Source organism: Hemiscyllium ocellatum, chromosome 1 (genome assembly GCF_020745735.1).
Source record: "Hemiscyllium ocellatum isolate sHemOce1 chromosome 1, sHemOce1.pat.X.cur, whole genome shotgun sequence".
NCBI lineage: Eukaryota > Metazoa > Chordata > Chondrichthyes > Orectolobiformes > Hemiscylliidae > Hemiscyllium > Hemiscyllium ocellatum.
Window position 1 is genome coordinate 123,662,283 of NC_083401.1, and position 27,451 is coordinate 123,689,733.

Genomic DNA, 27,451 nt, shown 5'->3' on the forward strand with positions numbered 1-27,451 from the left:
ACAGCTTTGGCTATAACCAGCCATATTGGCAAGCTCGGTTATCTAGCGACAGCATTTAGATAGTGAAGGGACAAGTATATATGCAGGATTCACAAAGTGATTGAATGGTAAGCAATAATGGAAGATATTGATACAGATGTTTGGGGAACTTTATATTCTATGAAATTATAAACAAGGCAGTTCCAACATCCTGGACAAAGGAGAAGCATTTAAATAGGATGGTAAATCAATTATAGTAAAGGTTCCCAGAGGCCAAGGATGATAGGGAGAAAAATGTACTACATTCAAGATGACAGCATAAGTTTTTTTAAATAAAACGTTTATGGTGCTCTGGTCATACAGCAGCAAGCCACAGACAGATTGAGATAAAGTTGTAGGATAAGCAATAGGCATTCAGAGACTTGAGGGGATAGTTGAAACTCCAGTTTATTGGAAACGGATTAAACAAATAGCAATCAATCACGTCTCATGACTGCGATGAAACCAGACTCAAAAGCATATAGTTGCCTATTACAGATTGGCATGGTATTGTATATGGCAACATTTATTCAGCGTAATGAAGCATTGAAGGTTAAGATATGTAAAAAATAAAAGATCATTTGATAGGTGCAAAGTAATTAACATTTTTAAACAATATTCCAGATAGATTTTTATAATAGTTTGTTCTTTTTCTTACCAGCTCTCAGAGGGCGAGGAACCCCTCCTACAAAAATGGTTTTGCGTGGATCAAGAGGCTGTGAACCATCCATTACAAAGTCACTGTCACTTAGATTCCATGGTCGGATCTGAACCTAGTCAAAAATCATATTAATCATGACTATTCCTAAACAAAAACAGTGGCACCATAATAAGCATGTTGTTGAGCTTACACAAGACACTTGCTTGACCTCAGCTGACGCATTGTGTAGAGTTCTGGGTACCACATTATAGGATGGATGTAAACACACAGGAGAAAGTGCAGGAATGGTTTACAAGAATGGCTCCAGGGATGACGAACTTCAGTCATGAGGACAGAATTGAAGAGGTTGGGATGTATATCGTTCATATAAATCAGAATAAGCAAAGGTTCCAACACTGATCGCTGGGGAACACTATTTTCAACTCAACTCCAATCTGAGAAATGCCCATCTATACCCGTCTGTTGCCTTTCTTGTAGCCAACTTCTAATGCATACTGTCAAGGACCCATCGATCCCAATCATTTCTGGATTTGCTAGCCACATGACATTGTGTCAAAATACTTTCCCTAAGTCCAAATATTCATCAACAGCATTACTTTCATCCATGGCCTATATCATTGTCAAAGAACTCAGGTGAGTTTGTCAGATATGACTTGCCCTTGACAAAACCATGTTGATGTTCTTAACTTATTTTTCACTAAACATATTTACCTTATCCCATATTATGGCTTCCATCAGTTTTCCCATGATCAATGTCAAGCTAACAGGTCTGTAGTTTTCTGGGCTATCCTTTGACCCTTACTTAAACAATGGGGTCACATTTGCAATCCTGCAGTCCCAATTAACCCTGCAATTAGAGCAGTCTGGAAAATTTGTCAACTCCTCTGCAATTTGCTTCCTTAACTCTGTCAGCAATCCAGGATGCATCCCATCCCAGCCTGGCAACTACTTTACCTGGCACCCTGCCAGCCTTTTTAGTACCTCTTCTTAATCACTATATTGTTCAGTTGCTCAACACCCATGTTTTCAACTAGGTTACTGTCATCATCATCAATTTGGTAAAGACAGAAGCAAAATATTTACTTCTTACCTCTCCTTCAGTGAGCAACTTACCTGGTTTGTTCCTCATGGGTCCTACTCTACCTGTCACTAACCTTCCATTATTAATATTTTTGAAGAACAGTTTACTAATTGCTTTAGTAAAGCCTGGATCCTTTCTTCTTAATCTTCCTAATTTTAACCTTAGCCTCTCTCTTGCATTTGAAAAACACTTCTTGATTTCTGCTATTATTATTCCAGTATGCATCAAATGCCTCCTTTGTTTTCCTTATATGCTTAAAGTTACCAGAGATCCTTTACAAACCTATGCACTAGTTTTGGACTCCCCCACCCTAGGAAAAAGACCTATCCATGCCCCTCATGATTTTGCAAACATCAAAAGGTCACCCATCAGCGTATAACACTCCAGGGAAAAGCGCCCTGGCCTAATCAGCCTCTCCCGATAACTCAAATCCTCCAGTCACAGCAACAACCTTGTAAACTTTTCTGCACTCTCAAGCTGAACATCTTTCCAGCACCCACAAAGATCACATTTTATTTTGTCCTGAACCAGGAGAAACCTATGAAGTATGGCTGATATAATATGTTGCAGTGATTTAGTGGCTCAGGTGTTACTGCTTTTCTTTTTGAACAGTTTATAAAATGCATTTGAGTTCGAGATTAGATTATAACTTGAATATCACTTTAAGAATTGTATTTTTCTTTTCTGCCAGATCAGCTACGGCTCAGTTGGTAGCACGGCTGTTGAATCACAGGGTTATGGGCTGAAATCCTACTCAAGTTCCTGAACACAAATGTTCTCTAATGTAGTCTCAAAGTTGCACTTGAAGATGATATCTTTCCAATAAATGTTAGACCAAAACTTCTGTCTGCTCTCTGAGATGGATATAAAAACATTACTTGCCACTATTTCAAAAGTGGAGCAGAGAAGCTACACCCAATGTCCTGGCTCGCGACCAATAATTGTCCTCATCATCACATTGCTGTTTCTCGGAACTTTGCAGGTACAAACTGGCTGCCATTTTTCCTATATTAGAAGGGTGACTGCACTTCAAAAGTGCTTTATTGGTTATTATAAAGCTACAGCTAAATAAATGCAGTTTTCATTTGACCAAGACTTCCACCTGCATGACTGAATGTACAAAGGTGCTTTGAGGGACAGTTACTTTATTTTCACATGTATTGGGCAAGGTGGCAAAGTTAAGCATCGCCCCCTGAAAAGCAGTATCACAAAGGGACAGGAACTTGGTGTATGTGGTTTATGGGCAAACAACAGTTTTAATCAATGGTCTCATTCAGCAATATGATTATGAAACAATTTGAATGTTCATGTACGATTAAACAAATCACCCATACTGAAAGCACAGAGATTTGTAGATTTTAACTTTGTGTGATATGATGATGTCAGTGTAGGATTATAATGCAAAACACATGGCAACTGGGTTGTAACATACATGACATAGCAGGTTTTGGTTCAGACAGCATTGTTTTGGATGTATGGCAATGGCAATAAATTGGAGACAAATAATTATGGGACTGTATTAGCGCAAATTAAGAAATCAATTATATTTACACAGCTAGTGTAAATTTACATAGCTAGTGTAAATAAACAGCAGCTAATATTTACACTTCACTGAAGTGTTCCACTGACTAGTTGATGTTTTGTTACTAGGAAGCTGAAAAAAGTTTCAATCTCATTTAAGAGCTAATTCATATCCTACATAATGTGTTCGGAAAAACAGCTCCATTTGACTTCTGAAACAAATTGCACTGTAGCAATGAAAAAAATGCAACATTCCAGCAAAAACAAACAATACTCTGACTCAAGCAACCAGTAATATTACACTAAAAGTCAATTCACCTATTTTGCAATGTTAGTAGGTCCACTAAGAAATCCCACAAGCAGGATCCACGCCACCCAAATCTAAACAGCTGTTCTTTGGGTCAGACCTGTGGACCAAGTTTTAATGAAATCCACCTATTTTATCCAGATATTGTTTACACACAAATAGGCTAACAGAGTTAAAAACGTTAGGTCTACTCACTTACAGTAGAAGGGAATAAGCTGCAGTCCTTTGTCAACAACTATTATGTCTCGATACAGCATAATACTCTTAATGAAATGATTTATGATCATAAACAGCTCATGCAATTTGAGCTATGAAATCAAGAAAGTCCTGACAATATTTAATTAGATATTTGAATTACCAATTAACAAATTAGATTAGATTCCCTACAGTGGGAGAATAGGCACTCCGGCCCAACAAGTCCACACCAACCCTCCAAAGAGTAACCCACCCAGACCAATTTCTTTCTGACTAATGCACCCAACACTATGGGCAGTTTAGCATGGCCAATTCACCTGACGTGTACATCTTTGGACTGAGAGAGGAACCCCAACCACCCAGAGGAAACCCACACAGACATGGGGAGCATGTGTAAACTCCACACAGACAGTTGCCCAAGGCTGGAATCAAACCCAGGTCACTGGCTCTGTGAGGCAGCAGTGCTAACCACTGAGCCACCATGCCAAGCTGGCATGCACTACTGAATGCACTATAGTTTCTGAACATGGCTATTCAATTTTAGCATTTCACTGTACCAATTGGTAGAATCCTTATACTTTCATGCAGTTAGTAACAGGAATATTTGAAAAAATGTAAACTTTAGCAGAGGTTTTTCAGTTACAGGACCAAGTGCAGAAATGCCTGACAAATTATATCTATTGTGCTTTTTAAAATTTCCAATCTAAACAAGTTTAATGAACCAAATGCCATATCTTCAAATGCACGCATACCTAAATTTTCCACTGTAAATTGTTCATACCTATGCTGACCTTGTTCTAAACCATTTGTTTTACAGGTTTTTGTACAGCAAAACATATCCTTAATAACCAGTATATACATAAAATATTTACATATAAAATAGATGAAGTTAGCTGCACAAGTGATCAGCGACCATTTCTATGGGGCTTTTACAGACTCACATTTGGATATTTCAATCAACCAAGTTATCCCTACTTTGAATGAAAGCCAAAGCTGTACTGCTGGATAACACATGCAACAATAATTCTTCAAGGTTATCTATTTCCATTCTACTAGAAATAATAGGACCAATGCAAATCATTGACAGAAATATCAAAAGTAAGAAAAGCCTATAATTACTAGTGAAAATTAGATTACTAGAAATAAAACATGCCCAAACTGTATTAAAAAGGTATTCGAATTCTAAATATTTCTAAAATTGGAACTAGACTTGTGCTTGTTCCTTCACAAAAGGATACACGTCTGGCTTCCCAATATCTGCCAAGTTCTGAATATTTGTGGCTAAGTGTTAAAATGTGTACTTTTATCCATGCCTCTGCTATTTACACTTACAATAGCTAATTGTTTTCATAGTCAGTCACATTCAATGGCTGCGAGAAGGCAGCGTTGCTCTGGAATATTGAGCCTGGCCTTGGCAGGAGGCAGTGCCAGCAGGACCACTGGGACCAAGAGATGCATGGATATCGTGAGATTAAAAAATCATATTGGGGTGAGCACAGGAAGCCTACTCTGTAGTGACTGCAAAATGTCATGCTTCCCCCGGAACCCCAATTCGGAATGGTACATGTGCTGGATCTCAAGAAAACAGGACTCAAAGTCCAGGTGGACAGTGTGAATTTCTGAGGATTGCCGTTTTGTGTCGATTGTCAGTGTGTGTGATGCATTTGTTGAACGAAGAGAATGATGTGGATTGAATAAACTTATTGCGACAGTGTCAGACTATCTAAATTGAGGGGAGTTCGTTGATGATCTAGCCACAGATGAACAATTTATCACGTTTTTGTGGGGACAGAAGGTATCGCTTAGACAGGAGATTCCAATTTGCAGGAACCTACTCCATATGCTAGGGTCAGAATCAGAACTGCTCGCCTAGGGTTTCAGGTGCATCTGTGGTGACTTTCACTGATCTAATACCCCACATAAATGAAGATAATTCCTAAAACAAGAAAAAAAAGGATGGTCATAGAACTGGAGGCTAGTGAGTGCGAATTCTAAATCTTGTGACAAATGATAATGCAACAGTTCCAGTTCGGAAATAAAAATCACCTCTTGCTGTTTTTTTTTAGAAGAAAAAAAAGGTAAGAACCTTATTCAAAAAAAAATTAATTTGTAAAGTAAATTGCTTGCCACTCAGATTTCAGAAGTGAATTTCGATATTAACCTACAAAAATATGCAGAAGCCATTTGATTCATGCTCCAACTGCTTAACCTCGAGTACACATCTTTATAATTAGACCCTACATATTCATGTGCTTCAAGGACTGCAGCTGGAGTGATGAATAATGGTTGTTGCCTACACTTTGAAATGCATTTTACATAAACTTACTGGCTTGTCCTTGATAGTGGGACTTGAAACACAAAGGTAGAGTTTGCCATCTTCTTCAATACAAGCATCAATCAGAGCCTGGACAGAACTCTCCTCCTGAAACAGAAGAAACGCATAACCTGCAACAACAAAAAAAAAAGCAGTAAATATAGAGATCCATTTAATCTCTAACTGATAGGAATGCCCAAAAATATAAATATTTGTTTGCAATTGGTCTAAAATGTTATTTTTATTTGAAGCTGATAATGTGCAACTGAGGAGAAAAGCAGATCAAAATAGCCTCGAGGCTTTCAACATACATCTGCTGGGGTCTGGTGCAGAATGGAAAAAGAGGGTGCTACCACGATCACTCAGTGATTTACAATTAAGAAAATTAAAGGGGACTTTTATTATGCATTTTTTTTTGCCAAAATCTAGGTCACCGTTCATGGACTTTAGAACATATCTTGAATTTTTAGAATACAAGGGTAGGTTTTAAAAAGGCCGTAATAGAAGACTTATAGAACAGCTGACTGGTTTACTACAGAAACATGGCTCAGGGATGGGCAGGACTGGCAGCTTAATGTCCCAGGATACAAATGCTACAGGAAGATAGAAAGGGAGGTAAGAGAGGAGGGAGTGGCATTTTTGATAAGGGATAGCATTACAGCTGTGCTGAGGGAGGATATTCTTGGAAATACATCCAGGGATGTTACTTGGGTGGAACTGAGAAATAAGAAAGGGATGATCACCTTATTGGGATTGTATTATAGACCCCCCAAAACTCAGGAGGGAAATTGAGAAACAAACTTGTAAGGAGATCTCAGCATCTGCAATAATATAATAGGATAGTTATGGTAGGGGATTTTAACTTTCTAAACATCGACTGGGACTGCCATAGTGTTAAAGGTTTAGATGGAGAGGAATTTGTTAAGAGTGTACAAGACAATTTTCTGATTCAGTATGTGGATGTACTTACTAAAGAAGGTGCAAAACTTGACCTACCCTTGGAAAATAAAGCAGGGTAGATGACTGAGATGTCAGTGGGGGAGCACTTTGGGGCCAGCAACCATAATTCTATTAATTTTAAAATGGTGATGGAAAAGGATAGACCAAATCTAAAAGTTGAAGTTCTAAATTGGAGAAAGACCAATTTTGATGGTATTAGGCAAGAACTTTTGAAAGCTAATTGGAGGCAGATGTTCGCAGGTAAAATGACGGCTGGAAAAATGGGAAGCCTTAAAAAATGAGATGACAAGAATCCAGAGAAAGTATATACCTGTCAGGGTTAAAGGGAAGGCTGGTAGGTATAGGGAATGCTCGACTAAAGAAATTGAGGGTTTGGTTAAGAAAAAAAAAGCATATGTCAGGTAGAGACAGGATAGATCCAGTGATTCCTTAGAAGAGTATAAAGAAAGTAGGAGGGCAAATCAGGAGGGCAAAATGGAGACATGAAATAGCTTTGGCAAATAGAAGGAGAATCCAAAAGGGATTTTAAAATGATATTAAGGACAAAAAAGGGTAACTAGGGAGTGAATAGGGCCCCACAAAGATCAGCAAGGCAGCTTTTGTGTGGAGCCACAGAAAATGGGGGAGATACTAAATGAATATTTTGCATCAGTTTTTACTGTGGAAAAGGATGTGTAAGATATAGGCTGAAGGGAAACAGATGGTGACATCTTGCAAAATGTCCATATTACAGAGGAAGTAGTGCTGGATGTCTTGAAACTTAAAAGGTGGATAAATCCCCAGGAGCTGATCAGGTGTACCCGTGAACTCTGTGGGAAGCTCGAGAAGTGATTGCTGGGACTCTTGCTGAGATATTTGTATCATCGATAGTCACAGGTGAGGTGCCGGAAGACTGGGGGTTGGCAAATGTGGTCCCACTGTTTGAAAAGGGCATTAAAGACAAGCCAGGGAACTATAGACCGATGAGCCTGACCTCGGTGGTGGGCAAGTTCTTGGAGAGAATCCTGAGGGACAAGATGTACATGCACTCGGAAAGGCAAGGACTGATTCGGGATAGTCAACATGGCTTTGTTGCGTGGGAAATCATGTCTCACAAACTTGACTGAGTTTTTTGAGGAAATAACAAAGAAGATTGAGGAGGGCAGAGCAGTAGATGTGATCTATATGGACTTCAGTAAGGCGTTCGACAAGGTTCCCCTTGGGAGACTGATTAACAAGATTAGATCTCATGGAATACAGGAAGAACTAGCCATTTGGATACAGAACTGGCTCAAAAGGTAGAAGACAGAGGGTGGTTGTGGAGGGTTGTTTTTCAGACTGGAGGCCTGTGACCAGTGGAATGCCACAAGGATCGGTGCTGGGCCCTCTACTTTTTGTCATTTACATAAGTGATTTGGATGAGAGCATAAGGAGGTACAATTAGTAAGTTTGCAGATGACACCAAAATTGGAGGTGTAGTGGACAGCGGAGGGTTACCTCAGATTACAACAGGATCTGGACCCAATCGGCCAATGGGCTGAGAAGTGGCAGATGGAGTTTAATTCAGATAAATGCAAGGTGCTGCATTTTGGGAAAGCAAATCTCAACAGAACTTATACACTTCATGCTGACAATGTGTTGCTGGAAAAGCGCACGTCAGGCAGCATCCAAGGAGCAGGAGAATCGACATTTTGGGCCTGAGCCCTTTTTCAGCTCTGATCTCCAGCATCTGTAGTCCTCACTTTCTCCTTATACACTTAATGGTAAGGTCCTAGGGAGTGTTGCTGAAAAAAGAGACCTTGAAGTGCAGGTTCATAGCTCCTTGAAAGTGGAGTCGCAGGTAGATAGGATAGTGAAGGCAGCATTTGGTATGCTTTCCTTTATTGGTCAGAGTATTGAGTACAGGAGTTGGAAGGTCATGTTGCAACTGTACAGGACATTGGTTAGGTCACTGTTGGAATATTGCGTGCAATTCTGGTCTCCTTTCTATCGGAAAGATGTTGTGAAACTTGAAAGGGTTCAGAAAAGATTTACAAGGATGCTGCTAGGGTCGGAGGATCTGAGCTACAGGGAGGGGCCATACAGGCTGGGGCAGTTTTCCCTGGAGCAGATGCTGAGGGGTGACCTTATAGAGGTTTACAAAACTATGAGGAGCATGGATAGGATAAATAGACAAAATCTTTTCCCTGGGGTCAGGGAGTCCAGAACTAGAGGGCATAGGTTCAGGGTGAGGGGGGAAAGATACAAGAGAGACCTAAGGGGCAACTTTTTCACGCAGAGGGTGGTATGTGTATGGAATGAGCTGCCAGAGACTGTGGAGGAGGCTGGTACAATTGCAACATTTAAGGGGCATTTGGATGGGTATATGAATAGGAAGGGTTTGGAGGGATATGGGCAGGGTGCTGGCAGGTGGGACTAGATTGGGTTGGGCTATTTGGTCGGCATGGACGGGTTGGACCGAAGGGTCTGTTTCCATGCTGTACATCTCTATGACTTAGTCACAGGACTGAAAATGTGGCAGCTACACTATTAGCAAAGTCCAGTTTAGAGAGATGCTTGTCCTTCAGAATGTAGAGAGCTGTCAGATTAAACAACAAATTGTAATAGACAAAAATTAAGTTGAAAGGTCAGTTTGAGGATCGTTCACAACAAGCTGTGCTGTCATTGAAAGATGGAGATTAGGAAGGCTTCAACTGCTCCTATGACAAGCCCTTCATCCTCAGGATCATTCTTGTAAATCTACTCTGGACTCCCTCCAATGCCAGCACATCTTTCCTCAGATATGGGGCCCAAAACTGTTCATAATATTCCAAATGTGATTTGACCAGAGCATTATACAGCCTCAACAGTAAAGCTCTTCTCTTGTATTCTCGCTCGCTTGAAATGAACTTTAGCAAAGTATTGACAAGATTCCACATCGCAGACTGGTTAGTAAGGTTAGTAAAAATTGGCTTGAAGCTAGGAGACAGAGGGTGGTGGTAGAGGGCTGCTTTTCGGACTGCAGACCCGTGGTGGGTCACAAGAATCGGTGCTGGGTCCACTGCACTATATCATTTATAGAAATGACATGGATGTGAATTTAGGAAGTATGGTTAGCAAGTTTTCACTGACACCAGAATAAGTAGTGGTAGTAGACTTCGAAGGAGGTTACCTCAGAGTACAGGCAATCTGACAGCTCTCTACCTTCTATAGGACAAGCATCTCTCTAAACTGGACTTTGCTAATAGTGTAGCTGCCACATTTCCAGTCCTTGATCATTGGGCTGAGGAGTGACACATGGGAGTTTAATTCAGATCAATGTATTGCATTTTGGTAAGGCAAATCAGGCCAGGACTTACAGTTAATGGCAGGGCCCTGGGGAGAGTTGGCAAACAAAGAGACCTGGGGGTGCAGATATATAGTTCCTCAAAAACAGAGTCACAGGTAGACAGCATTTGGTACATTTGCTTTCATTGGTCAGAATATTGATCATAGGAGTTGGGATGGGATGTACAGGACATTGGAGAGGCCACCTTTAGAATACTGTGTACAATTCTGGTTGTCCTTCGATAGGAAGGATATTGTTAAACTTGAGAGTGCAGAAAAGATTTACAAGCGTGTTGCCAGTACCAGTGGGTTTGAGTTATAGGGAGAGGTTGAGGAGAAGTAAGGAGAATTTTTTTTTGAGGGTTGAGACACTTTCGAGCATTTTGCTTCAGTAGACAGTGGAGGTGGAATCATAGATTTCTGTTAGGCAACAAAATCAAACTCTGTCTTAAATATTCAAAGGTCACCAAGAGTAAATAGAAATGTGGAATTTGAAACAACATGTCAGCCTATTGTGTGGTGCAGCAGGCTTATAAACCTAATGGAAGAAAGTGAGGACTGCAGATGCTGGAAATCAGAGCTTAAAAACGTGTTGGTGGAAAAGCACAGCAAATCAGGCAGCATCCAAGGAACAGGAGAATCGACGTTTTGGGCATAAGCCCTTCTTCAGGAATGCCTGAATTCCTGAAGAAGGGCTTATGCCCGAAACGTCAATTCTCCTGTTCCTTGGATGCTGCCTGACCTGCTGCACTTTTTCAGCAATACATTTTTAAGCTTATAAACCCAACGGCCAACACCAGTGCTTAATCTGTAGTTTTACAGAGAAGTTCATGAAAATTTTATATTTTGTATAACTTAAATAATTTTACTAAACTATGATGTAAGGTTGCTACTTAGGATGCAGCAGTAGTTCCTTCCAAATTTTAGTTCATACTTTCATCAAAAAGAGGTAGTTCTCAAAACGTTCCCCCCCATTCCTCCATTTTGGTACCATGCATCACTGGGGAAGTAGGAAATCAAATGTAACTTTGCTGCATAGCTGAGTTCATCCCATGGAGTGTTTTGAGACGACAAAATCTTCCAATTACATTTCAGGTTCTGCAATTTGCAGTCACCAGTGTAGAATGAACTTATACAAACAGATATTAAATAAAAACAACAACAAACAGGATAGGAGTAGGCCATTCAGCTCCATGAGCTTGCTCTACCAAACAACAGGATCACTTTCCTCCATTTACTATATAATCCTCAACTCTCCTATTCATCAAGCATCTCTCTAAGAAATATACAAGGACTCAGCCCAGCAAACAGGCAAAGAGTCCCAAAGCATCTCAACCCTCAGAAGAAATTCCTCCTCATCCCAGTCTTAAATTCATACTCCTTTACAGGAGACTCTGTCCTCTGGTCTTAGACTCTCCCGAGGGGAAACATCCTCTCAGCATTTACCTTGTCAAGAATCTGAGATATTTCAATGAGATCACGTATTCTTCTAAACTGCACCAAGTTGAGTTCCAATCTGTTTAGCCTTTGATCTTAAGACAATCCTCCAGATCAAGGATCAACCTCAAGAACCTTCAAGTAAATGATATCCTTCTTTAAAAGGGGAACCATAACTGCTCCCAGTACTCTAGATGCAGTTTACCAGTACTTTGTACAGTTGCAGTAAGACCTCCTTATTTCTGTACCCCAACCACTTTGAAATAAGGGCCAGCATTCCATTAACCTCCCTGATTACCTGCTGCAGTTTTCCGTGTTTTGTGCAAAACGTATACTCAAATCCCTCTGCGTTGCAGCTTTCTGCAGTTTCTCCTCCACCTAAATATTTTTTCTCCCTTCCAAAACAAACATGGCATTTTCCCATATTGTATTCTATTTGCCAACATTTTGCCCACTTAATCTAATCAAGCAGAGGCAGCTTGAAAGTATGATTTTCCAAATGTTCTGCTTTTACTTCCTTAATAATAGATTTAATGCATTTCCAAAAAGGGAGTTAGGCTAATCAGCCTATAATTAGCCCCCTTTTTGCCTCCCTTCTTTCTGATTGGGGGTGTTACGTTAGCAGTTTTCAATCTGGTACTTCTCCAAAATCCAAAGATTTCTGGAAATTTTCAGCCGATGTAGCCACTACCTCTTAGCTACCTATTTTAGGATCCTGGAGTGCAAGAAACCAGGCCAGGTGACATATCTGCCTTATTTCCCTTTAGTTGGTCGAATATTAATTCTCTCGTGACGGTTATGGTACTTAATTCCTCCCTAGTATGCTCCAGTATTATTGTAATGCCTGAATTATCTTCTATCAAAGACTGATGCAAAATATCTGATTAACTCCTCTGTCATTTCCTTGTTCTCTAAAATCAGATTCTCCCCAGATTCATTTCCTGAGAGGCTTATGTTCACTTTACCTCTTTCCTTTTTATACATTTGAAGTACTTCATCAGTTTTTATATTCCACACTAGTTTGCCCTCAGTTTTTATTTTATTAAAGTTTTCATTTTCTTAATTTATCCCTGTGCTATCACTAACTTTAGTCTCCTTATCGGATTTTCCTTTCAACTTTGTACTACCATTAACTTCCTTGCTTAGCCATGAATGGTTTATCCCTCTCAGAAACTTCTTACTGGGATGAATTCTTAGAGTTATGATTTACCTCTATCACTGCCTGCTTACTGTCATTCTTGCTAATCCAGCTATCCAGTTCACTTTAGCTAATTGTCTCATTTCACTGGAACAAAGATTACAATTCATTTCTTGCCTGCTAAAATGTTAATTTGAAAGCATAAATAAAACAAAAAATCCTTACATGCTATATATTTAAAATAAACTTGATTTTAAACAAGTTCCTTTTAATACAAACTTTCTGATCCATGATCACTCTAATCTTATTACAAACTTAAGTGAAGTACTGCAAATATTGTGCAATTCCTAGATTGGATGATTGGTGTGAATGCTATTTGGTTGAATCTGAATCAAGTGTCTCAGGTTGTATATTCTAAATAAAGTACCTTAAATGGAAACTAAGTCAGAAAACACCTTTTGTCATTTGTATGGCTGGATAGGAAATTATAGTTGAAGGTGACGATTACTAATCCATTCAATGGCTTCAGCTGGTATAATGTGAATGGTTGAGATGTCATCAGGAATGGATCTCAGGATAACAACTCTGTTTCATCAGTCTAAATTTGTACTGTTCATCGAACATTTTAAAAAGGTTTGACTGTGGGACATGATTGCTACTGGTTCAACCAGCATTTATTGCCCATTCCCAAGTTCTCTTCAGAAGTGATAGTGATTGGTCTTCTGGAGCCACTTTAGTTTACGTGGTACGAGTACACCCACATGCTATTAGGGAAGGAGTGCTAGCATTTTGATGCAGCAATGTGAAAAACAGTGATACAAGTCCAATTCAAAATGATGTGTGACTTGAACAGGAACTTGCAGATGGCGGTGTTCTCATTTTCTTCTTAATGGCAGTTGTATGGGTTCGAAGGATGGAACAAGGAGCCTTTTTTTTGGCCAGTGTCAGCAGCTGATCAAACCTTCCACAAAAAATGTGGATAATAAAGTTCAGACTTTGCTACTCTTGTGAGTTATTAAGTTATGGATCATGACATTTGCAGTCAATTAGACACCAGTAATTAGTTTGCAGATTATGAAGTCCATTCTAGTAGAGGTTTTGGGATTTCAGAGGAGTGCACAGGGGATTTCCTTAGAGTTGCTGTGTCAGTGAAAATGCTTGAATCACTGAAATGTGTACAACGGTACTTCCACGTGGCTCAAAGTTTTAGCATTTTGACCCAGTGACAGTGACAAAGAAAGAATGGTGATATATTCCCAATTAAAGATGAGACACAAAGGTAGTGATGTTTCAATGCACCTTTTACTCTTGCACAAATAGTGGAAATGTTTATTTTGAGAGGAGTTTTCGAGAAAGTCTTAAATTACTGAGGTATACTTTGTAGATCGAAATATGTACCTAGATGTATGCAGATTTGAGAGAGGTGTACCGTTACTATGATGAACAGGGTGTAAAACAAGTGAGTGATAGTGTTGCAGCTACACCCACCCAGCGCATGTGTAGAACATCACCCCATTTGTCTTACAAGTAGCAAAAAGGCTATGAGAATTAAGAAGCGAGTCCCTTGCCACAAATTACAGCCTCCAAACTCCTCCAGCGATTACAATATGTGCGCGCCAAGGAATTTACATTCAAGCTTCACAAAAATACTGATTTAGCATCAATTCACCTTCATTTATTGCAGAAAGAAGTTTCTTTACATGTCATTATTGCTCTTCCTGCCAATTATGAAGCTATTCAGAGTTCACGATACTTTGGACATTGGAAACAATTTCTCCCCATTCTTCATCTCCCCTCAAAATTTTGAGTACTGAGTAAATTCCTCAAACTTTCTTTACCAAAAAGAGAACAGTCTAAACTTCTCCAGTCTTTTCAGTATACTCATTTCTTAATTCTTAGAACTATTCTTATAAATCTTTTCTGTGCCTTCTGCAATACTTTTATATCCTGAAGTATGGTGCTTGGAAATGGATACAATATTCTATGAAACCCATTGGTTTGGTCTCAACCAAAGGTTAACAATTTCGTTGATTTTGTGCTCTATCCTTATCAATAAAGCACAGAATGCCACATGTTTTATTAACCACTCTCAGCATGTCCACTCTCCTTAAATAATTTATGCACATACATGGCCATGTACTTTGCTCCTGCACTCCCTAATGAATTGTACTTTTATATTGGCTCTTGCATTCTTTTGACCAAAAGTAATCAATCATTTCACAATTCTTTGCATTCAATTTTATCTAACATTCCTCTAACCTATGTCCTTTTCAGTTTCTACACAATTCTCATGTTTTATAAATGATCCCAAGTTTTGCACCAGCCCTAAATTGTGAATTGTTAATATAAAGTGATATTCTAAATACTGATCCTTGGGCAGTATACGATAAACATTCCTCCAGTCTGCAAGACAACTGTTAACCATTACATTGTTTCAGTTCATTCAGACCGTTTCAAATCAAAATTGCTACTGTCCAGTTATTCCACCAGCTCTAACATTGCTCAAAACTTTGTGTGGCACTTTATCAAACAGCTTTTGGAAGTTCATATATAGTGCTGCCCCTTATTAAGCCTCTCTCACCATCAAAACATCATGTTCATTAGACATAATTTGTTCTTATTATTCCAAGCTTGCTTTCCTTAATTATCCCACATTTGCAGACATGACTTAATATTTAGCCTAAAGGATCATTCCTAAAAGCTTTATCACTAGGGTTAAACTGACTGATCTGTAGGGACCTAGCTTGCCTTTGCAACCTTTTTGAAGGAAGCTTTATCAACTGCAATTCTCCAGACCTTTGGTACACCTGAGTCTAAGGATGATTGGAAAATTATGGATAATGCTATTACAATTTCTACTCACCTCCTACTTTCTCATGCCTTTTAAACTTAAGTATAGGCAGCCTGTCCTACTTACCAATTTTAAATAAAGTATCTGAATTACATGCTCTTTCATAACGACTCGGCAACATCACGTTCATTGGTAAAACATTCATTTCATTCTCACCCATGTCCTCTATCTTCTTTTTGGTCTCTGACCCCATTCCTCACCTCACTACACTTTTATGACTACCGAAGACTTTTAATTACCTTCCATGTTAGTGACCAACCTTCTATCATATTCTTTTCTTTTATACGACCACCGCCCCTGGGCCATCTGAGCAGACTTAATTTTGTGTTATCAACCCTAAGTACACTTCTCTGCTTCTTATCCCCAGGTCTTACATCATCGCGGGAGCTCCAAATTTGTTCGCCCTTCCTCCTTGCTTAATAGAAACCTAACTTGAAACTATTTTTTTTAAGCTGAACAATGAGCTTTCTTTAACATCTCGTCTGTTAACCTTCGATTCCAATTTATGACACAGATTAATTCTTATCCAAAGTTTTTCTTCCCGCTTCAGTTAATTATTTTTACTCTGGAATGTTCTTTATCCTTCACTTGATCCAACCAATTTTTTGTGACACAATGATTACTGTCCCCTAAGTGAAGCCCAGACATTTATTCCACTTGGCCCACCTCACTCCCAAGAATGGAGTCCTGGAATTGCTCCTTTCTCATTGTACGGAAACAAACTGCTGGAGAACATTCTCGTGAACTTATCTTTGGTTTGCTCACCTGGCCTTTACACAAGTACTTTCTATTCTATAGTCGAGAGTGTACTGCTGGAAAAGCACAGCAGGTCAGATAGCATCCGATCATTCTTTCCTTTCCTCCTCAAATTTGTTTCTTTGCATCTTTCCCATTAGCGTAAAGCCGATAGACAACACTAGGAAACGTAACTGTATTTTTACTTTTGTCTCTTTGGTCTAGAGAAAGAACCTTTGCTCTGAACAATTCTAAACAAAACTCACTATATTTGAAAATACCTGGACATGCACTTAAAACCCTGCAAGGTTACAGACCTTCAGATGGTATTTAGCAGTTGGCACATACACAACGTACCAAATTACTACCTCCTGTGCCACAGATCTTCTAGTCTCCTAAAATTTAACAGATCGCTGCAGTGATCACCTAGGGCCAAAAGTTCATGACTTTCAACAACAGCCCGTGTTAGGGATGACTCCGGCCAGTGGAGCTTTCTCTTACCGAGATAACAAAGCTAAGAACTGAATTTTTTTTAAAAAAGTCGCTATATTCCTACAAAGGAGCAATCAGGGAGGTCAAGAAAGGGAATCCTTCATGGTAACCTCAGGCAGTGCAGGAATTGAATCATTTCATTGACATTACTTTGCATTACAAACCAGCTGTCCAACCAACTTAACTAATTATAACAATTAAATGACAATCACATCATTTATGAATACAGATCAAGAGTAGGCCATTTAGTCCCTTGGACCTGAGCAACTTGCGATTTAAATTCCGTAATAATTTTCATTTGAAACAAAGCATAAAGTTGTAGATTAAAAAAGTAGTACAATAGTATTAAACCTCATCCAGTTCTGAATATGAATCGCTCCACTTCTCCAAAACAAACTTATGGATTACTTGTTTTAAAAAGTGCTGGTAGCTAATTTTGAGTGTACATCAAGAAAGAAAGCAGAAACAATATGCCAATTTTCAGAACTGAGTTAGCACCTATATACTAATAGTTTACGGATTTTATTTCATGGATAAAATTTCAAATTGTCTCTAGTTGGTTACAAAATATCTGAAACAGTCACATTAAATAAACTGCCTTACCTTTTGGTGGAAAATAAGATTTGCTTTCAGCTTTATGAGGCCAATCAACCACCAAAGGTCCAAAACGACGAAAACTGGCAGTAATTTCATCTGTAAAAGAAGAATTTTGTAATGCATACAAACTCGACAAATAAATAATAGTTAGAGTGAAAATAAAACTCCTGATCTATATCACAGTTGGCAATACCTTCATCGATATCTGGGGGAAGGCCACCAACAAATACTTTACGTGAGTATCGTTCAATTCGTTCCCCATTCTGGTGAGAAGAGCAGCAATTAACAGAATTCAGAACCCCAGGGACTCCCTGATCACCATGTCCATCATCAAGAAAACCATCTTCTATGGGGAACAATGAGGAACGGCCTGCAAAAAAATGATTAATTGAAATTTCAGAAAGTCAGCTGTATCACTAAGGACCAAGGTCTTGAAATTATTCAACTAGCTAATGCATTTAAATGAAACTCCTTTTAATGCAAAATCAAGACAAATTTAAAGCTTAATGAGCAGTATTACAGGCATATAAAAAGCTGAAATGTCAAATACTAGGGAGCAAGCACTTAAGGTTAGGAGGGAGAAGTTCAAAGGAGACATGAGGAGCAATTCCTTTTTTTAATACAGAGTGATAGGAGCATGAAACGCAGTGCCAGGGGTGGTGGTGGGAGGCAGATACAATAGGGGCATTTAAGAGAGACTTTTAGAAAAGCGCATGAATATGCAAGGAATTGAGGGATATGGACCAAGGGTAGGCAGAGGGATTAGTTTCATTTGGTGTCATGCTCAGCATAACATCATGATCCAAAAAGGGCCTATGCCTGTGCTTTACAGTTCTATGTTCTAAAACTGTTACTAACTTCAACAAAGCAGGATTTTAATTTCAAACCCTGCAATTAAAAATTCTGCAGAGATGTAAAATAGCTTGCACCATTGTACATGACAGAATAACTGGACGGCATTCGTTGATAAGCCAGAAAATAAGATGCTCATGGCGATTTTGCTATTGAGTATTTGAACAAAATGATTCAACATTCTGTATGAATGAAATGCAGGTCCATTCAATTTAAATTTTCGACATTAACATATCTACATTGTGAACTATTTCATAAACTAGTCATCAACAATGCCTTAAAAGCCACAGAATCTGCAATGTATTGTATGTACAATGTTGCATCAAATTTATTTTTGACCAATGGATACTGCATTTTTTTATTTAAACAAACAGGATGTAACTCAATTGCAATATGAGCATTTAATATGTAAACTTAAAGTTCAAAGTAGTCTAGAAACTACACAATCACTGTTGGACATCAAACTCAATTACAAACAAATAGTTTATTATTGTCAAATGGGTGCCAGTCTAATTCATTTGCCTTTCAGATCACAGCCAAGAGTTCACGTTTTACAGACACATAGGATGATTAGTAGTACAATAAATAGCAAAGCGCCATGGGTATTGAAAATAAAAAAAATTGCTAGAGAAACTCAACAGGTCTGGCAGCATCTGTGGAGAAAAATATCGTTGAAGAAAAGGTCTACTTATTCTCCAGATGCTGCTAGATCTGCTGAATTTCTTTAGCAATTTATTTTTGTTCACAGTTCTTTGTTGTATGTTTATACCATTGGTGTCTAGTTGCCCGAGAGCAAGAAATGCACATAAAAGATGGCCTCAGCGATGTTGATTCAAGCCAAGATACTGTAAAACCTGGAATCAAATTGTTGCTTTTCTAAGTCTCAAGTTATTCATTAGGCTAGTTCCAGCAGTTTAAGTTACAAATTATAATTCAGAACTAAATCACTTATTTTTCTGGAATGCAATTTATATTCGTCTTAAGTAAGAAAATGCACATTATAGTTGAACTATAAATAAGCTTATTTCACAGCAATAAAAACTTGAAGACAAAACAATATATATTTGACAAAAGGAGACTAAATCACTAAAAACAGATGTGACAGAAAAAGGGGACAAATGCACAAGTCTTGTACAGCTAAACTGTGATGATTACATCTCCGTCCTATATCAAAAACGGACTTAAAACAAAATACAAACATTCACAGAATGGAGGCAATACTAAGTATGCCAGTATTTATTCCCCATTCCTAATTTTCAGAATGCAGTTAATACTTAACTACATTGTTGTGGGTATGGAGTCATATATAGGTCAGATGAAACAGGGATAGAATATTCCCTTCATTAAAAAGGATATTAACGAACCAGTTGGACTTTTATGATAATCGACAGTGTTATTGCTATATTTTTTATTGTATCGAGGTGAGGTTTGAACTAAATGTCCCCAGAACACCACTGTAGAGGTCTGGATTCTTAGTCCATAACATTACAATTTTACCACGATCTCCTCTCCACTGTTTACTCTATAGGATGCACATCTATTCCTACCAGAGGACAACAGATCATTCAACGGACTGCAAGGAGGAAACTGTAAACAGTTTATTGTGTTCAAAGTTGAACGTGAGTTATTGTAATATTCAAACAGAATTCAAACAGAATTTATGGGTGGCACAGTGGCGAGCACTGCTGCCTCACAGCGCCAGAGACCCAGGTTCAATTCCCACCTCAGGCAACTGTGTGGAGTTTGCCCATTCTCCCAGTGTCTGCGTGGGTTTCCTCCGGGTGCTCCGGTTTCCTCCCACAACCCAAAAATGTGCAGGTTAGGTGAACTGGCCATGCTAAATTGCCCGCAGTGTTAGGTGAAGGGGTAAATATAAGGGAATGGGTCTGGGTGGATTGCGCTTCAGCGGGTCGGTGTGGACTTGTTGGGCCGAAGGGCCTGTTTCCACATTAAGTAATCTAATCTAAATCTTTCTCAAAAGCACTAACACTTTGCTATGTGCTTTGCTATTTCAGAATCTCAGTAAAACAAATCAAAGCCAGTGAAATGGTCCTCAAATCTCCAGCTAGCAATATTAGCTGATGCTGGCATTTCATTTGAAGAATCTCTATGAATTATATCAGTTTTTATTCAGCAGAAAGAAATAAAGAAACCAGGAAAAGACAGAAGCATGGACTCTGAAATTTCAAGTACAAATGTAGAATGTATTAATTTCAGTTTAAGCTGATTATATGCTCAGGGTGAGATACAAATACAGCTGCACAAAAGCAACTGAAGCATCTACAAGCTATTTTACAACTGATATCAATGCATTTTGTTTTAGTCTGAAAAAAGTTCTCTAAGTCAAAATACTACAGATGCTGGAACTCTAAAATAAGAAATGTTGAAAATATTCAGGTCACGAACTTTTTTCACTCTACATAAAACCTGCAGCCTACGTCAATGATGTTTACACAGGACTGGTAGAAGATAACACATTTTAAAGAAGCCACTGTTAACATCTCCTCGAAACTAAGGATGACATCTGCCAGTCTTCATAGTCCCTAATGATGACTCAACAGTCCAATTCTGAATCAGTAGGCCAGTTAGCCTGAGAGAAGGCAGCTCAACAGCTAAGGTTTAGTGTTCTCTCACTCTCCAGTCACTGCTTCTCTACAGTAGTTTAAACAATTAGTTCCTGATTGTATCGCGGCTTGTTGGAAGAGGTGTGGCAACATGATATCGGTTTTAGAAATCCTGCCACTAATAACCACCTGATCTGGGATATTTGATGGCAAGGAAAAAGTTCCAAGTTACAGCAAGATACGGACAGGTAAGTCAGATAGACTTAATTCCTGAAAAGTGTCAGGTGATGCAGTCTGGAAGTAACAAGACAAGAGAGTACTCAATAAATGACAGGACAAGGAAATTCAAAGGAACAGAATGATTGTCTCCACAGATCCCTCAGGCAGCAGGACAGGTCAACAGGTTTAAGGAGGCATATAGATACTTGCCTTTATCAGTTGTGGCACAGATAATAAGAGCAGGGAGGTTATGTTGGCATTGTACAGAACTTTGGTTAGGCAGCAGCTAGAGTACGGTGCATAGATTGGGTCACTGTATTACAGTCAGGACGCAATTTTATGAGAAAGGACGCTCAGGAGATTCATTAGGATGTTACTTGGGATGAAGTATTTCAGCTATGAAGACGGGCTGGATAAGCTCAGGTTGTTATAAGTAGAGCAGAGAAGGCTAAAAAGGGGGACCTGATAGAGGCATACCCAACTCTGAGGAGCAGGGACAGGGTGGAGATGAGGAGGCAGTCCCCCTTAGTTGGAAGTCAATTAGAAGGGGTATAACATTAAAAGATGATGGGCAGGAGGTTTAAAGAGGATTTGAAGATATTTTTTACCCAGATGACGACAACAATCTGGAACATCTTGTCTGGTGAAGGTAGTAGAGACCCCTCTCAACTTTTAAAACTTAGATCAACATATGAAATATAATATTCAAAGCCAGGGGCCAAGTGTTGGAAAGTTGCATTTAGTGCAGATATGTTATTGCAGATGTGATGGGCTGAAGTGCCACTTCTCTGCTGCATGACTCTAAACAGAGACAACAAAAGGGGAAAGGGGATTAAAGATTAAAATGGGAAACCTGTGATGGGTGGAAGACATTTAAAAAAATGAAGAAAATGACAGTGCATGGACCAAGAAAGGAAGCAAAAGATGGATGTGAAGGCAGATATGAATAATTACCCATGGCTGTCTGAAAGACTGTAGCAGCAAACATTTCAAAATTTTGAACTTTGAGAAATCTTTATTATGATCAACATTTTCAACTGAAATATTAACAACGTTTCTCTACATAAATGTTGGCCAAACTGTTGAGGATTTTCAGCATACATTTTAGATTCATTTAACTTGTGCTGCCAAGTGAATATCATTCAGGAGTGTTCAGGCTGCCTTATACAGAATTCTGCTGCAGAATCATTCATGGTTTTGGCAAATTTAAGAGGACACAACTACACTTAACTCCACAAAATTAAACTCTATCCTGGTTTTACAAACATAGGTGGAAAATATGCATTTAGGCTGTGAATATTCCGAACATTATGTAACAGAGCAATGACAGTGCAAAAACCAACCTGGGACAAAATTATCCACACAGGTTGCATTACACTATCAAATTCCACTTAGGCACTATTTCAGTGAAACTGGGTGACTAAACTGCTACGCTGTAGGCTACAAGAAATTACTGGACATGTGCATCAAATGAACCTCGTCAAGGGTAAAAACAACTGAAGGAATATATTTTCCAACTGACAATTTCAATTGTATTATATCTTTCTTAGTGTTACCTAAACCAGATATTATAGTTCAGGTAGTCAGAGAACCAAAGCCACATTAGAGTCATAATAGTTACAATACCATTTCCTCCAGTAGGTCTCACACCACTGCTTTCCAGAATAGTGGTCCCAATTTTGAAGTAATTCTATCCCTTTAGAATTGATACAAAGCAAAAGTCACTTCATAGTTCTTCTAGGATTGCGGTGGAAAACACCTAAGACAGTATTCTTAATCTTATTTTATTTATTTGGATTTTAGAATGTTATAGTGAAACATATTATTGAAGTAGTTCAAGTTCATCTTGGGGGAAAGAGGGTGGTCCACTAAAAATTCAGAAGATCATTGGGTGGTGGATGCTGTGGCGAGCAACATATTTTCCAACCCCACCAAGCCATTTGATGGCTTACCATCCACAAAACAGATCAGGAGCGCATTGGAATATTCACCACTTTCCTGGATGAGTGCAGCTCCATTGACATTGAAAAAGCTTGAATGCCGTCCCACAGTAAGCAACCTACTTGATCAGGACTTTTCACTGTTTAAAATGTTCACTCCCCTTAACTAGTGACACAGTAGATGAAGTGTACCATGAACAAGGTGCATTTCAGCAACTCAACATCCTCCTTCAAACAGCACCTTCCAAACCTGTAACGTGTCATCTAGAAGGACAAGGAAAGCAGACACATGACAACACCATAATTTGCAAATTGCTCTCCAAGTCACAGATCATTCTGACTTGGAACTATACAACTGAATTCATTGTTACTAGGTCTAAATCATGGAATTCTCTCTCAAAAAGCACAGTGCATCCATACTGTAAAGTACAGCAACTCATGGCAGCAACTCAACACTACCTCAAGGATAATTAAGGGTATGAAACAAATGCTTACAATCCAATGAAATGAAAATAATTCTGGATTTGCCATTAGGCAAATAAACATGCAGAGAAAACCTGCATGAATTACGAGACTACAAGGCAAAGTAGTAACAGCTGGATTACTCCCATTTTCTTTTCCTCCTCCTTTCAAATAGTGTAAAACCCACATTCTGACCTTGCTTTAGTCCTGAAGTCACATGATCATGTTCCTTCTCTCTTCAGAAGGACTGCTGGACTTGAGTACTGCCAGCACCTTCTGTTTTTACTTTACATTGTAAAGGAGAACGTTGCACACAAAATTAAGATTTTGAGCCAGGATACTACTGAATTCATCACATGACTTTTGTATCGTGCCAACAGTTAGCTTTATTAAACTCATCGGTAAGAACGAAACCAATCACCTGCACGATTGACATTTGTCAATCAGGTGGATAAATTATCCAGAGCTGTAAAATATCACTATTAATTTCTAATATTCTTATGTCCACACTGGGCAAAAGCACTGCCTAGTATGGTATGGAATCCCAAAAGCGTTTCCAGGTTCAATTCCTGGACTACGCAGTTAACTGACCAACATGCACAGTAGTTGGGCTACAGAATATCTTTCATTGTATTTTACCTCACTGACTTGAGGGTACATCTTTCTAAAAATAAAAAAAAAGTCATGGTCCTAGTGGCCCTTGCAGAAAGCAGGAATGGATATTGGGAGAGAATGAGATGGAGTCCGTTGTGATACCATCATATATTGATTGTATTCAAATCATTCCCTCTGTGGAATGGCCAAATCAGCAAGACATTTATAGTTGTCAGTACCTATGACACAACATTCCTCCAGCAAGAGTTACTTCAGAAATTACGGGGAGGCAAAAGGAAACTAATTTTAACTCACCCTTTGATAATATTAATATTTATATTCAATGGAAAGGAAATACAATTATAATTGGGGCAATGAATAGATTTGCTGAGTAATTTCCAACAATCCAGTTCACTGGTTACCAATGCGTTGTTACTAGACTATTCAAACAATCAGCAAGTTGTCATTTCAAATTCTGAGTTCTGCAGTTTTCAGCTAGACAACCAGTTTCATTTGTATGACATTAAGTCTTGGAAAAGAAAGAAATGGGGCAGATCAGTCCTGCTCTGAATAACTTTTCATGCTTGCCAACAGAACACTGCAACATTGGCCACGCAATGTCAGCATCTTAACCGGAAGCAGGAGCGGTTGCCAAATCAGGCCCTCTGAGCAAAAAGTTTTAAAAGCCACCAAATGGAAAGAACACCCCAGGTAGGAAAACTCAACTTGAGCAAAAAGTACTCATATAGACAACTGAATAGATTGTAATACTGTTTTGTACTATACCAGGGTAATCATGCAAATTTAGAGCTCCAACTCTTTCTTGAAAGGCTTTATAAAAACATAATCCACAAGTATAACTACTTTTCTGAAGCATCAAGTGCAGCTTTAAGATCATGCAGATATTTTCTGTACATGCAGACCTAATGAGAAATCAGTATTTAAATCAACACAAGTAACTAGTGATTGGTTATCGAGTCACATGATTCATTTACAAGCCAGCACTAAAAACCAAATGTTTACCTCGTCTTCGCCCATAACTTCTTGCTGCATGCAAACAAAGAAGGATAAATAGGATTCATCAGTGTGCACTTAAATTTCACAAATTCTATGGTAAGCAAACTAAAATTGAATCTTTACAACAGAAAAAGTGATTGGTTTTATGAATCCACTCAGATCTAAGGGCACAACTGAATTTTGTTCAGCTGTAATTCTACAAGACTGAGTTTTAAGAAGTCATCAACGAAAATGGCAAAGTGAGATTAAGTTATCAATATTTGCTTATGTTAACTAAATCTTTAGATCAAACCCTGTATTAATTGCAGAATTCTTCGAAATGGTTTTAGTATCCACCACTGCAGAACAAGTAACAAACATAAATGTGAGTGATTAGTAACTAATTGGCAAAGTATATTTCAGAATTACTATTTTCCTTGACAATATAGTATTTTGGGAGTACAAATTTCTCTGGTGAATGAAGGGGTTTCAAGGCACCCAGAATCTGTATAAATTTCACTAGACAACAAAAAGAGCAGCCTTGAACAGAAAGGAGGTTACTACTCCATACATAAAACACTTTTGGAAGGAGGAAAACAAGAAAACCTTGTATAACCAGAAAGACGACAGTTATGGCAGAGCCCTCGCCCACAAATTTGGAAGTCCAGTTGTACTATCATAGCAAGCCTAATCATTTTCTTCTCTGACTTGTATACTTAAAACTAGTGATGTTGTTCAATTGTTTTCCCCCCAGATTAACTAATAAATGTTATTGAACATGGTTAGACTGAACAGTTGCTAACAACCAAATGCTTTTCAACATAATGCAAATAGTGGAGGTCACTGTGTTAGCAGAGTTTCAGAAGGCAATACTAAAATGCTTTGCCATAGTTCGTGTCAATGAATCTAGAATGACAATAAATGTGAAAACCAGGGAGCATGAATATATACTACTGAGAAGTCTTGCTAGGTAACTAGCCATACTTCAAACAAAATTGTTCATGTACAGCTACAACACTGGTATTTACCTGGCAACGTGGAAAATTGTCCAATATGTCCTACCCTCAAAATAAAAAAAGGCGCAAGCATAATCCAATCACCATTAGCCTATTCCCAAATCATTAGCAAGTGATGGAAATCTGTTGGTGATCATGTAGCATTTACTAACCAATAACTACTTAAATGCTACTCAAATGGATACTTTTTGACCAAAACAGTCACATCCCTAAAGTGTAAAGCCTATGACAAAATAAATAAATTCATGAATCAAAGGAAAAGGGACCGCCATTGACATTAAAAAAAACAAGGAACACCAATAAAACTGAAGGCAATGTAGGTCAGACAAAAACCTACCCACTGGCTGGTGCCTTATCTAGAAGAAAAATGGCCTACAGAGACTAACCATTTCAATTCCAGGACATCCGAGTAACACGTGCACACAATGTTGTGTTCAGGATCTACCATCTTCAACCAGTTTAAAGATCTTCCTTCCATGATAGGGTCAAACATAGGATGCTTGATGATTGCATGGTATTACGCTTTATTCACAACCCCTCAGATAATGAAAGTCCAGATACACAGAATAAAGATACTGCAAGTGCTACACCAGATTAAAATTTCAACAATCTGGTCAAAACAATGCGCATTTCCTAAAGAGAACACTCATAACATTTCAGATTTAGTGATTAGTGTGGCACTGACGTCCTCTTGCCTAACATGAAATGCATCTTGGCCAGTTTACAGTGCTATGCCATCAAACAGGTGAAGCAATCGACTTCTCAAACAACAAACTAGGATTTACAAACTGCTGCTCAAGCTTTACTTTTAAATTGTTTCACAAAGTGAAAAAAGATGACTGCGGCACATGTGGAATTACGATAGAATACCAAATTTTAAAAATATTGCAAAAATCTATGGAAGTTTATCCTAGTGGGAACGTTTGACATTCTATTAAACATTTATTTTTTACATTTAACTGCCCATATGTGAATACTAGCATTGCCGTCAATTTCACGATTATAATGACAGCAATTACTGGGCTTCACCTTATTACAATTCCGTCTTGGCTCTTACACATGTTGCAAATTAATATTTTAGTTTAACAATGACTTCATTCAACAAACATCTTAACTAAAGCAGGGACTGTGCTTCAAAGGGTTCATTAACTAGATAAAATATATGTGGAGCATCCAAGGAATGAGAAATCTTTTATACAAGGTAGTTTCTCTTTCT

The 27,451-nt window shown here is 38.5% G+C and overlaps 1 protein-coding gene across 3 annotated transcripts in view; it reads right to left on the bottom strand.

Moving 5' to 3' along the window:
• The window catches only part of cpeb2 (cytoplasmic polyadenylation element binding protein 2), a 120,290-nt gene that overhangs the window by 18,409 nt on the left and 74,430 nt on the right, over window positions 1-27,451 (bottom strand). For 2 of the 3 annotated variants that reach the window (XM_060825396.1, XM_060825387.1), the window contains 5 exons: window positions 25,247-25,270; window positions 17,786-17,962; window positions 17,599-17,688; window positions 6,110-6,228; window positions 677-791 (listed from right to left, as the gene is read on the bottom strand). In XM_060825396.1, the coding sequence (XP_060681379.1) occupies window positions 677-791; window positions 6,110-6,228; window positions 17,599-17,688; window positions 17,786-17,962; window positions 25,247-25,270 (525 nt within the window). The remainder of the gene's footprint in view (window positions 1-676; window positions 792-6,109; window positions 6,229-17,598; window positions 17,689-17,785; window positions 17,963-25,246; window positions 25,271-27,451) is intronic. The other variant, XM_060825404.1, reaches the window with a different exon arrangement.